Source organism: Lolium perenne, chromosome 7 (genome assembly GCF_019359855.2).
Source record: "Lolium perenne isolate Kyuss_39 chromosome 7, Kyuss_2.0, whole genome shotgun sequence".
NCBI classification, from domain to species: Eukaryota; Viridiplantae; Streptophyta; class Magnoliopsida; order Poales; family Poaceae; genus Lolium; species Lolium perenne.
This window is the reverse complement of record NC_067250.2, coordinates 280,599,509-280,611,786: the sequence shown is the minus strand read 5'-3', so window position 1 is coordinate 280,611,786 and position 12,278 is coordinate 280,599,509. Positions and strand designations below refer to the sequence as shown.

General features: G+C 42.8%; 1 protein-coding gene across 1 annotated transcript; it reads right to left on the bottom strand.

Moving 5' to 3' along the window:
* Window positions 1-589: 589 nt before the first annotated feature.
* Window positions 590-11,958, bottom strand: LOC127315238 (disease resistance protein RPP13-like). The gene is made up of 5 exons (XM_051345741.1): window positions 11,707-11,958; window positions 10,176-10,973; window positions 982-1,113; window positions 747-885; window positions 590-624 (listed from the first exon to the last, which is right to left on the bottom strand). Exons 1-5 carry the CDS (start codon window positions 11,956-11,958, stop codon window positions 590-592), a joined length of 1,356 nt encoding a protein of 451 aa, XP_051201701.1.
* Window positions 11,959-12,278: the final 320 nt, after the last annotated feature.

The following is a 12,278-nucleotide window of genomic DNA, read 5'->3' as shown; positions in this document are numbered from 1 at the left end:
GGGCTCCGTCGCGGCCCAAAGTCAACTCTCTTGGACGAGTTATCATATGCCATATATGGAGGAACTGCGTCATGTAATAAGGCCATATGGGAGCTTAGGCGCATGATTGCATCAGGGGCAAGCACTTGTGTCATAGAGGACCACTGACGTGCTTGATATTACAGATCTACTCATGTGCGGCACAGCTAGGAGCAAGTAATATAAATAGACTGTTCGTGTTGTATATATGCATGGCTTGTCGAGTAGGCTTAGGTTCAGTGACAATGTTATCCGTTTTTATTTGCTAATAAGAATAATAAAAAGAAAAGAAACTATTTATTCAGAATACGTATATAGCTTTATAGGTATAAAATTTCCAGATTAATCTCGGATCATACCACCTCTTAAGAAAAAAAATTCTGAAACGTGACATTCGAAATTGACGAGAATATATATAATAGAGTCGCTTAATGTTACAGGTTTCCGTACCTTCTTTTCAAATAGGTCAAGAGCTTCCATTTCATTTAGCAAGTCGAGACTGTATATTTGTTTGTTTTCAACTGCTTCTAGCAACATTCTATTCCGTGTAGTGACAATAATCCGGTTTGAATTATTTCTTGAGTTCAACAAGAGCCCCAATATCCACTGCAATTCCACAATGGATGATAGATCGTCCAACACAATGAGGCATTTCTGTTCTGACAAAGTTTTTGCCAATTTTTCAAACGGTGTTCTCTCTTTCTCTTTCCCAGATTTATGTTCTGTGCCTGAATCAGTTCGCAGCTTGTCAGCATTTCCTCTCTCTTCACGGCTTAGTTGCCGGATCAGTTCTCCAAGGAACTCCTGATCTTCGAAAGAACGAGACATGGTTAACCAAGCACGCCTCTGAAACCTCTCACCAAGTTCCTGTTGATAGACACTTCTCACAAGAGTGGTTTTTCCTACACCTCCCATTCCACAAATAGCTATGAGAAGGCCATCTTCATGGATTAATTTTATAACCTCACCTTTTGCTTTTCCCCGATCGATAAGCTGGTCATCGTGGGAGGCAGATGCCACTGGTTCAATTGAACTAGCACTTGCGATATCAGCTGTTGTGCCAATGCTGGGCTTGCCTTCCTCTTTGGTATCTACCTGAACAGAAGCAGCAATCAACATTTAGGAATATACACCTTCTATCTGAACAGTTCTCTGCTTTTGGTTTACCGCTTCTACATTTGGCCATACGGTTGATGGACTAAGTTTGGTGTCTTTAAATGAAGGACTAGGAAGTTTCTTAAAATATTTTGGCCATACGGTTGTTGGACTAAGTTTGGTGTCTTTAAATGATGGACTAAGTTTGTTGTGGCGACACGCCGCGCCCTTTAGTGTTACATTGGTTGTTAAATTTTTTTAAAATGACTACTAAATATGGGTTATCAGAAGTGCTGCTGAAGAAACATAAAAGTGGTAATACAAGATATTTTTCCTTAATAGGGATCACAACTGCGGGAACAAGGGGGAAAAGTGAAAGGTTAAACTCTTCTACCTGGAAAGATAGAAAGGATAAAAGTGCAAAATCACTTGCTTGAAACATCTTAAGAATAAGCGGTAATCGTGATGCGATGAAGGGTAATTTGGACAAAAGCACTAGACGATAGTAGTGTGATGGAGAAAAAAAGATGTTAGCATGCCAGTACCACAGTGCACGGAGCAAGGAGAAGGCACACCAGTTGAAAAATGTTACGTACGGCCGAGCAAGATTTTTTAAACATACCAAAAACATAAATATTAATTTGAAAGTTGAATGTGTCTACCGACAAATTTACTACGAAAAGCTACTATCAAACACTTCAATTTACTACCATAAACTTTAAAAATTTACTGTTAAAATAAATGAAAAAGATCCAAAAAGTTAAAAATGCTGACACTGTTCACGTACGCGTAAACAGTACCTGGATCAACCAGGAGGCAGGAAGGCTTTTATGTATGAACTTATGTGCACCTGGGATTATTTCCAGTTAAGTTTATGTACGCGAGTTTAGGGAATAGTTCAAAGTGTGCCCTATCAGAATAATAGATGGACTTCACAGATAGATTAGGATTCATTTACTTGTACTCTATCTTTTCCCTCTGTGTATTTCTATATACACTATACGAGGATTATTGTAATTAATATAAAAAATTCTAGATTCTTATATTTTCTACATCGTACTCGAACGGTTAGCCTCATGACACCAATTCTAGGTTCATCCATCACTTTCTCATCATGCTGTTCCCGGAGTGATTAGTCTCCTATCCCTGGTGGCGCAGTCCCACCCGGTCTCAATCAAAAACCAAATCAGTTATTTAGATTCAATTTTAATCGTTACATTATATCAAATTAGGGGCATGGACCGTTTTTGCTCCCAAGCTCAGCTGCACCTATACTATGGACCAATCAGCTGAGTGGCCTAGATATTGAGTACAGGTGAGCCTGAGATCAGTTTAGCATTTTCGTCAAATTAGCTGCAAGTAAAATCCTCAATTCTTTGAGATATGACTCCAAGGAATCACGGCTCTTTATGCAATGCAAGCGTGTGTGCACAGGACTTGAGCCTCCAGAAAAAGATATGCCTTCACATGGAACTGAACATAAGCACCTGATGGCATGGACAATGGAGACAACACCTACCTACTGCCTCAGGTTTCCACGTAGGTAAAGAAAAAAAAATGGAAGGTAGAATCAACCACAACAGTCTAAGATATCACATGCAATGGTCCTCACAACCTGACTCATACCACTTTTTCTCCACCTCTTTTCTACTTACCGGCTCATCCTCTCTCCTCACTCTCTCTCAATTTTCCAACTTTTAGCACGGAGGAGGCGGGATCTTCTTGTGCAAGAATAGGACCAGGACCTCATTGCTTTTTTATCTTTTTGTTCTAGGGTCTTCAGTGCTAAAAATAGGTATCTAGTTGTATTTTTGTTTTCTTCTTCGGTCCTTCTTGTAAGTTTGTATCCACCTATATCCACCGTCGGGTTCCTTCAAAAAAAACATGAACCCTCTAAGTACGAATTTACGCCGTGCATGTTCTATATTAGCAAAAGCCGACTCCATAGACCATCCACGCACCGGCACGCTGTCAACATCGTCGTACCAATCTGCACTGAAGCAAGCCGAACAATACCAAGCCAAACCACGAGATCGAGTTGTAGGACTACGACTATGTCACGCTACGAGCTACAAGATCTTCGGCGAGCACATGTACGAGAAATGACATCAAGATGCACCATCACACACTTGGTAGGTGTGGAAAGAGATACAATTTTTCGTCGACTTCATGTGCGGCACTGCATCGACACCATCGTTGCTCAAGGGACGCATTGTGCGACGTAAGCCTGCTGCTCTAGCATCGTCGACACATCATCACCAAGGTCTATATCGACATGTTATGCATCAACATTCTCATCAACACACCGCCGTCGTAACATCGTCCACATGGATGGATACATGTTCTCTGACGGTACTTCTACAAGACGCAACAGGACACCAACAACGGCATCGACCGCGTTCGATGGTTGAGACTGCATATACACATTGACATCACTATTGTAATAGCCCATACACGTCACACATGGTTCTGGCAATCGTTGTGTTTGGTGAGCTTCCTCTAGTCTTGGCAAAATTGTATGTCTCATCTACGACCGCGTTCTCTGACATCAGCAAGATGCCTCGTTAATCCACCTTCTCACATATGCAAGGTGCCTCTTCTACAATAGCAACTTCATAAAAGAAAAACCAAATCGCACAATTTATTAAGGGGATCGCGGCTACACCAACTACGACGAGTACTACATCAACCACAACTACCTTGACCGCCGATACATCACGGTCAGCTACCTCGATGTCTACAGCTACACATCGGCAACAACTCTAGTCAACACCATCTATGTCATCACTTATGTCTATGACACTCCAGCTGTGGCTCGGAGGAAAGAGAAGGACCCATAAGGGTGTTGATGATGATAAGGCGGAGAAGGCGACAGAAGCGCGAGACATTAAATCTCTCGCCAACGTTAGCTTCACCCCCACTACGACTGAGAAAAAATGATAGAATAACGTACGGACTTTGGAGATAGACTAGGATTCATCTACTTGTATATAAGTCTATTCCACATGTACTTCTATATATACCCGAGAGTGATGTTTTGGAACATGGGAGCATATGCTCCCTTTAGTTTAAAATGCATCTTACACACATTTTGAATTTCAAAAAAATTGGAACGAAAAATTCGCGCGTACATCTTCACATGCTACACGCTTACAAAGTTGTTTCATAAAAAATCGACTTATCATGTGATGTGTGTAAAAAGATAAAACTCAGTGCTAGAAATAATGTTTTTTACAAGATAAAATTTCTCTTTTTTACATAGTCCACAAAAAATATTGGTTTTCCTTGAAACTTGACGAACGCACATATATTATGAAGATGTATATGTAGAATTTTTTGTCAAATTTTTTTAACACTTCGAAATAAGATTTTTTGCTAGAGGGAGCAAACGCACCCGGGAGCTGAATTGAATTTCTGCTACAAGAGTCATCTCTATCTCTACTACTTATAAAGGTAAGAAAGTGCTGTTGGAAAATTAAATTTGAATCGTATATGTGGGCTTTCATCGAAGGACCGGAAGGGGGGATGCCAGCTGCAGCTGTCGGCGTGCGCACGGATGAGCTTGCAGCCGTGGGGTGCCGTCGTGCTCATGCCATCCATGCGCAGGTCGCGCTCTACGACCGCTCGCTCGCCCCCGCATGACTCCTCGGCCTTCCTGGCCTGTGCCGCCGCATTGCTTTTTCGGCCCGCCCTGGCTCCGGTGCCACACTGCATGTTGCGCTCCCATCATGTTGTACTTATTGCAGACATACTTCAGCTATAGTACTCCTACTAGATTTCTGCTGTACATTTGCTATCAAAAAAATATGAAGGCTCGCAACTCGCAAGGAAGAGATTGTTTGATTCCTCCCCAGGTTAAACGGTTTTTCTACAGCAGATGACGTCCTCGCTTTGGCGGTACACTTTATGGTGAGGAAGCATTTGGTGCTGCTATAGGCATGCGGCGACATCAAAAGCAAACTCCATGGTGAAGGATTTCCTGTCCAGGCCATCCTGATGGGTCTGTCCTACTCCTCTTTGACTACATTCTGGACATCTTAGTCAGAGCATCTCCACTCGTCCCCCCGACGAGGCCCCCGAGCGACGTTTTTTCCATCCGGACGGCGAAATTCGGCCCAGTCGCGCCCCCGGTTCCTCGTTTTCGTCCGGATTTGGGCCTTAATCCATCCGGCGATCCCACGCCACCCCCGGCCCCCCGGGGAGCTCTCGGGGACTCCGGACGAGTGAAAAGCGGGGAAGGGCCCGATCTGTCGGTGACTCGACGCACGAACCCCACCGCCACGTCGCTCAAAATCTCCCCCACCCCTCGTATCTCTCTCGCCGCCGGCACCACCCCGCCGGCTTGTTGCCCAGATTGCGCCGCCACTCCTTCCCCACCCGCCTATATTCCGCCGTGTTTGGACGACGGCCTATCTGGCTGCTCTTCCGCCGGCCTGTTTTCCGGCCTGCTTGGTCGTCGTCGCTCGCGGCTCGGGTTGCCTCGACCACGCCCGTCAGGTGTTCGTCCATTTGCCTCGCCGGCCATGGACTCGGACGAAGAGGAGGAGCAGATGTTCGTCGAGCTTATGCAAGAAGAGATGGCAGCAGCCGCCCAAGACGACGAGCACATGATGATCCTCGGTTGCTTGGCAAGCATGTACGCCGGACTGGCAACTGGTCGACGTGGTGGGTCGGCACCAGGTCGCCGGAAGTGCAAGCCGAGACAGAGAATGGAGGGCTACTGCATGTTGTACGCCGACTATTTCGCCGACAATCCATTGCACGGTGAGAATGTTTTCCGGCGTCGTTTCAGGATGAGCAGAAAGCTATTTCTGCAAATTGTGTATGCCATCCGAGACTTTGATCCCTACTTCAGATGCAAGGCGGATTGCACTGGTTTGGTTGGATTTTCGTCACTGCAGAAGTGCACAGTGGCTATGAGGATGCTGGCGTATGGAGCTCCCGGTGATACTGCAGATGACTATCTTCGGATGGCGGAGTCCACCGCCCTTGATTGTTTCTACCGGTTCTGCAGGGCCGTCATAGCAGTGTTCGGGGACTATTACTTGAGATCACCCACTGTCGAAGACACTCAGAGGATCCTTGCAACAAATGAAGCTAGGGGTTTTCCAGGGATGCTTGGAAGCATTGACTGCATGCATTGGCAATGGAAGAACTGTCCGTTTGCGTGGCAGGGAATGTACAAGGGTCACAAAAAAGGCTGCACTGTGATACTTGAAGCTGTGGCTACCCATGATCTCTGGATTTGGCACTCTTTCTTTGGTATGCCTGGATCCAACAATGACATCAACGTCCTAAACTGCTCCCCGGTCTTTTCCAAGCTTGTTGAGGGTCATGCTCCCCCGGTGGACTATGTGATCAATGGTCGGCACTACAACAAAGGATACTACCTTGCAGACGGTATCTATCCAAAGTGGGCAACATTTGTGAAGACGATCTCCAACCCTAGCACCCCCAAACTTTGCGAGTTTGTCAAGAAACAAGAAGCTTGCCGAAAAGACGTCGAGCGAGCATTTGGTGTCCTACAGCAGAGATTTGCTGTCGTCCGGTTCCCCGCTATGACTTGGTCCAAAGATCAGATGTGGGAGGTGATGAACTGCTGTGTGTGCCTACACAACATGATTATTGAAGATGAGCGAAAGCATCCGGTTCCTCTGGCTGAGCAACAAGCACCATATGAGAGAGAGGGTCCTCTTGCACAGCCAAATCACCAGGTGCCTCCATCATGGGCCGCCTTCATTGCTATGCGCCAGGAGATTCGAGACTCTACAATGCACCAGCTGCTGCAAGATGATCTGGTGGAGCACATATGGAGGCTCCGAGGCAACGCCAACGCCGACGCCAACTAGTCTGTCTTAATTTGTTTGAAAAATTGTGAAATTTGTGTGCTTCATTTGTTTCAGCACTTGTTAAACATTGTACTGTTATCGCCGAATTTGTTTCAGCAATTTTCGTCCTCTTGTTTGCCCAACTTGTTAAATTTTATGTTGAATTTGTTTGAAATATGTCAAATGGTCGAGGTTGGGGGTTTCCTGCCGGGGGGACGGCTGGAACTTCGGCGCTCCCCACGCCAAAACTTCATCCAATCCGGACGAAAATTTTGCCGGATTTGGGCGTGGGGGGCGCCAACGAGTGGGGATGCTCTCAGTGCAAGAAAATAATTCAAGGACTAAGAACGCGGCTTACAAGATGCACTGTCACCTCTGGATGTGACCTCGATATATGGAAATGAACGAAGTAATTATTCTCTCTGTTTTGTTGAGGAAGCTTGTGGAGGGGCCAAGTCATGCTACATGAAGGTATATCACTACTTGACACAGGGATAATAGCAGTGATGGGTAATGCATGGCAACCTTGTTGCCTTATACATAGTATATATAGCAGGACCATGCATGATTGAGCAGATCATAACTAGCAAAAAAAAGGTTATTGTCTCCGAAATTGATATGTCAGATTTAGCATTTGACAAACATATGGTTCCCTTCGGATATCTTCCTAAATAACTACCTTGTGCTGCACATCTTCAATTTAAGTGACATCCTCCTGTAGTGCATCATAAGGGATTAAATTTTCAATCCTTTGTACAGTTCGAGTATTATAATTTTCTCCTCAATACAAACTGATTATGGAGCAGTTATAGCATAAAAAATTATATTAAGATAAATTTTTGGCTTTAGTAAAACTTTAACTTGTTTGCGATGCTCTATGGTTCTAACATTGTGGTTATATGGTCAGATGGATTTTAAATATCTCCTTGTTGTCTCTAATGCTTTATATTCCCTTCTCAAGCAGTCAAGGTTTTGTTGAGTATCTCATTCTTGTTGTCATCCTCCTGGGTACATCTCAAGGGAAAAGAGCTACACTTGCCGCGAGCAAGTATTACCATGGCTACATTTTATGAAATTATTGTATATTGTTTAACATTATTATCAAATGCTTTTCAGTCAAATTGAGTGAGCTTATAATGACATGTACTGTTTGGAAGGAAAAGTAATTATTTTGAATTTTGATTGTATACATCTTGTGCATGCCATTTTCTAGAGCTCATGAATCAAGCCTCGCCACCATATGTTAGTTGCGTCCTTTACTCAAGCAGGATTTCATCTTTGGAATGCAGGATTCCTTGTTTGAAAAGATTTACAAACTAATATAAATATTATAGTGTTTCTTTTTTTAGTTCATAATTCTTTTTGATTTTCATTTGTATTACTTGACGTGCGTTACACGTGCAAATTTACTAGTAACAATAAACACAAGAGAATTTCTTGGATCCTATATTTTCTACATCTCCTTCTCTCGTACATTTGGAAGCTCAAAGTGTCTCTGTCTTTTGTGTGATTTTTAGTAGGAAGGGTGCTGCTGACTGAACTATAGCCTAGAAAAATGTAATTAAACTGGGAATAACAAAATGTTGCTTTTGTGACGAGGTCAAAATAATCATCTGTTTCTCCTGTACTCTTGCTCTCCTTGTCTGTTGGAAACTGGAAGTACACATCAGTTCTAATACACCCTTTGTTTTTTTTATTTAGATAAAGTTAAATTTTATAAAGTTTAACCAAGATTTTAAGAAAAAGTATCGATGTTCATAATACCAAGTACGTATAACATAAATATATATTTTATCATGAATCTAATGGAATATAATTTATATTATATATTAAAATTTTAAAAAAATATTTATTTAATGTTTACAAAGTATGACTTTGGCTAAACCCAAAAAGAGAAATAGTTGTGAACAGAGGGGGTATACCAGTCAACTTATACAACGAATATGTCTACGAACTGATTGAAAGAAGTTAATGCACTACTTAAGGTTCGAGTTTCCTATGTTTTGCAGTTCTTTGCACTTTCTAAGACATGGGTAACATAGCAATAGAAATAGTCCTGCATTAATCAATAATCAGAGGTCGGCGTTACATTCTTTTTTAAGAAAAACGGACTAATAGTTGGATTAATTAGAATACCTATAGTACAAGGAAATATTTATCTTTGTTGTAAGGGCATTGCCTCCCTAACCCTTCTTGTCAATAATTAGAGGTCGGCGTTATATTAACATCGCTCCACCTACTCCACACTTCACAAGACTATTTGGAAGGTGTGGGCGCCACCAAAAATCAAGTTCTTTGCTTGGCTTGCAAGCCAAAATAGAGTTTGGACGGCCGACCGATTGGCGAAACGTGGGTGGCCAAATTGTGGGTTATGCCCTCTTTGTAAACAATGTGTGGAGACCGGCGACCACCTCTTCGTCCATTGTTGTTTCACCACTCGTATTTGGCGCTCGATCTTCGAGTGGTTGGGGATCGTTAACGGCATCGACCATGTTTGGTCCAACTACACTTTCTCCGGGTGGTGGGAGATGATGGCGGGGGCTCTTCCAACAACCGTAAGGGCATTGCCTCCCTAACCCTTCTTGTCACTTGGGAGGTGTGGAGCGAGCGTAATGCTAGGGTCTTTCGAAACAAGAGTGCCACCTCGTTCGTCATTATTGAAAAGATTAGAAAGGAGGCGGCACTTTGGGTGCTAGCGGGTGCCAAGCGTTTGGGTGAAATCATGCCGGGAGAGTGATCCCTTGTATTCCTTTTTTCATTTTCGTTTAGCATGGTCATTCATGTAGAACTCCTTCTTAATTAATAGAATGGGGCAAAGATTTTGTCCCCGTTTCAAAAAAATATATATATCTTCGTTTTGGAGCTGCCAGTTTTCTTTTTCGCGGGCAGAGCTAACATTATTGACATTGATATAGACAGTTGCCGCAATTAGTATGAAGACGGAATCTGTAATTTTATATCTATAAACACAGATACTATTTTTTTTCCGGGAGATAAATATAGATACTTTCTCTGATCAAAATTAATGTCGCGGATTTAGGCAATTGACTTAATCTTTCTAGATTCATTGGAACTATGACAACTAATTTGGATTAGAGGCAGTAATATGAATTCAAATAATCTTAGGATATATCACGCGTATATTGTAGAATCGATCCATCTACTCGAGTGTATACATCTAAAAAAAAAACTCGAGTGTATACATCTAGTGCATCTGAAGAAGAGGTCATTTACCTGCTTGTAGAAGACAAAAAATTCCTTATCAGATGACCACTGCTGCTCTATCTCTGATACCGTGTAACCGTGCTCAATACACAAGCTAGCGACTTCGAACTTCTGCGTGGACAAAATAATCCGGCTCCTTTTCTTGCTTGGGAAGTATGTTTTGATCCAATCCCACTCTTCTATGGTAGATACATCAGTAATGACAACCAGATACCTCTTCTCTGTCACATAACGATTAAATTCATCAACCAAATTGTCTTGCGATGCCATCTGCTTCAAAATCTTCACCCCTGTAGCTGTTCTTTTTGCTTCTTTTTCTGTTCCTTCGCATAAATCCTCATAGAACTGTCTCACCATGCCCATGAAGAAGTCATTGGGATTGAAGGGGTGCATCAGCTTTACCCAGGCGCGGCACTCAAACATGTCTTTGACATCTTGATCGTTATAGACATATCTGATGATGGACGTCACCCCAAAATCGTTGTTTGCTCCCAACACTGCGATCACCCTATGGTCATTTTCATCATCAGTTATCAGTTTAGAAAGATCCACCTTGTTACATTCCTTCAGTGTAGTGCCTGCAGCTTCAGCGATCTGAAGTTGTACTTCAGTGCTGATTGTAGACTGCTCGGCTGTGCCTGTAGGCTTGGGGAAAGAGCTTCTGATGAGACGGTAGCGTGCACTCCTCTGGCTCACATCCTCTACCTTGGCTCTAAGCTCCTTCATCTCCATGGCCACACTGCGTCTGTCTAGTAGCGTGGAAGGGATGCACCACCAGAATGACTTGTCAACACGAACGGCGAAATCCTGGAGTCAGGGATGTCAAAGGTTAAGTACCAAAATATTCCAAATGTATATGGAGACAGCTCCATTGTGAATACCGATCAGATAAATGGGTATTAAGATTTTGAATTTAGCAGATAGTCAACAGGACCAGTAAACTTACAAAGTGTATGATGTCATGATTAATATGCACGGGATGGAAAATTTATCAAACTTTATATGACAAGGGAAAAGTTGAATAGAGCAGCTGCGAGAGTGCACCTGTTACTTATTTTTTGATTTTGTCTTTTTTATCTTTCAAGTTATATAATATTTCGATTTGATTTTTTGCAAGTTACTCAAAAATAAGAATTAGAATGGGGGAAAATAGTTCGGATTTTTTTGCAATTTTAAAATTCAAAATAAATTCTTAAAAAATATATACATAATGAAATAAAATAATTCGAAATATTTTCCCTACGTTCTAATTACTATGTTTAAGTGATCTGCAAAATATCAAGTTTGAAGATTGTGTGGTGTGAGAGATACAAAAATGAGAAATTTTTGAGAGTGAAAAGAAAGATCTAGCTCGAATCTTGATGCAGTATAGATAGTGTAGATAGGAGTGCGCTTTGAGCACCTGCTCTGGAAATCCTCTCTCATATGAGAGTTAATCATTTTTATGGGGCATTTTCCGTGCAAACAAAACTAGCTGATAATTAGGATAAGATAACAATAAAAATCAGCTGATTAAGCTCTTAGGTGCTAACAACCGTACCTGTAGGCAATCTTCGACATCGTAGGCCACGTCCCGGACTTGCTTCACCCAGATCTTCACTACATTGTCGTCGTCTTTCTCTTTGTGTGCAGCCATCAGGAAACCCTGAATCATCTCGAGCTCATCTGTGATGAATGCCTGGTCACGTTGGACACCCAGCTGCAAAGCCACCTCCTCGGCGACGGCGGATTTGGCATAGCTAAGCGCTCCATTCACCACGGACTTGCCCACGCTGAGCACCGTCGCCTCCATTTGCTTGACTTCTGTGAGTTTGCTGTGATGGGTGGGGGCAGTTCTGCTGGGGAGGTTGAGCTCCTATAGGCTATAGCCGTGCTTCTTCCAAAGACGGAGAGATGCGGTAGTCAGCCATGCATTTGAAACCGTGAATTATTCTATGTTCTCATCGAAGAACACATGCTTTTTCACGTGCTTGATGCTAGTCGACGAGGCTCGGCTCCAGAACCGAGCAAGTTGACAAATTGAAAAGAGGCATTGTGGATCTCAACGACGCGAGCAAATTAAGTTTGGAATCATAGCTTTTTTAGACTATCCATGATGAGAATATCATAGCT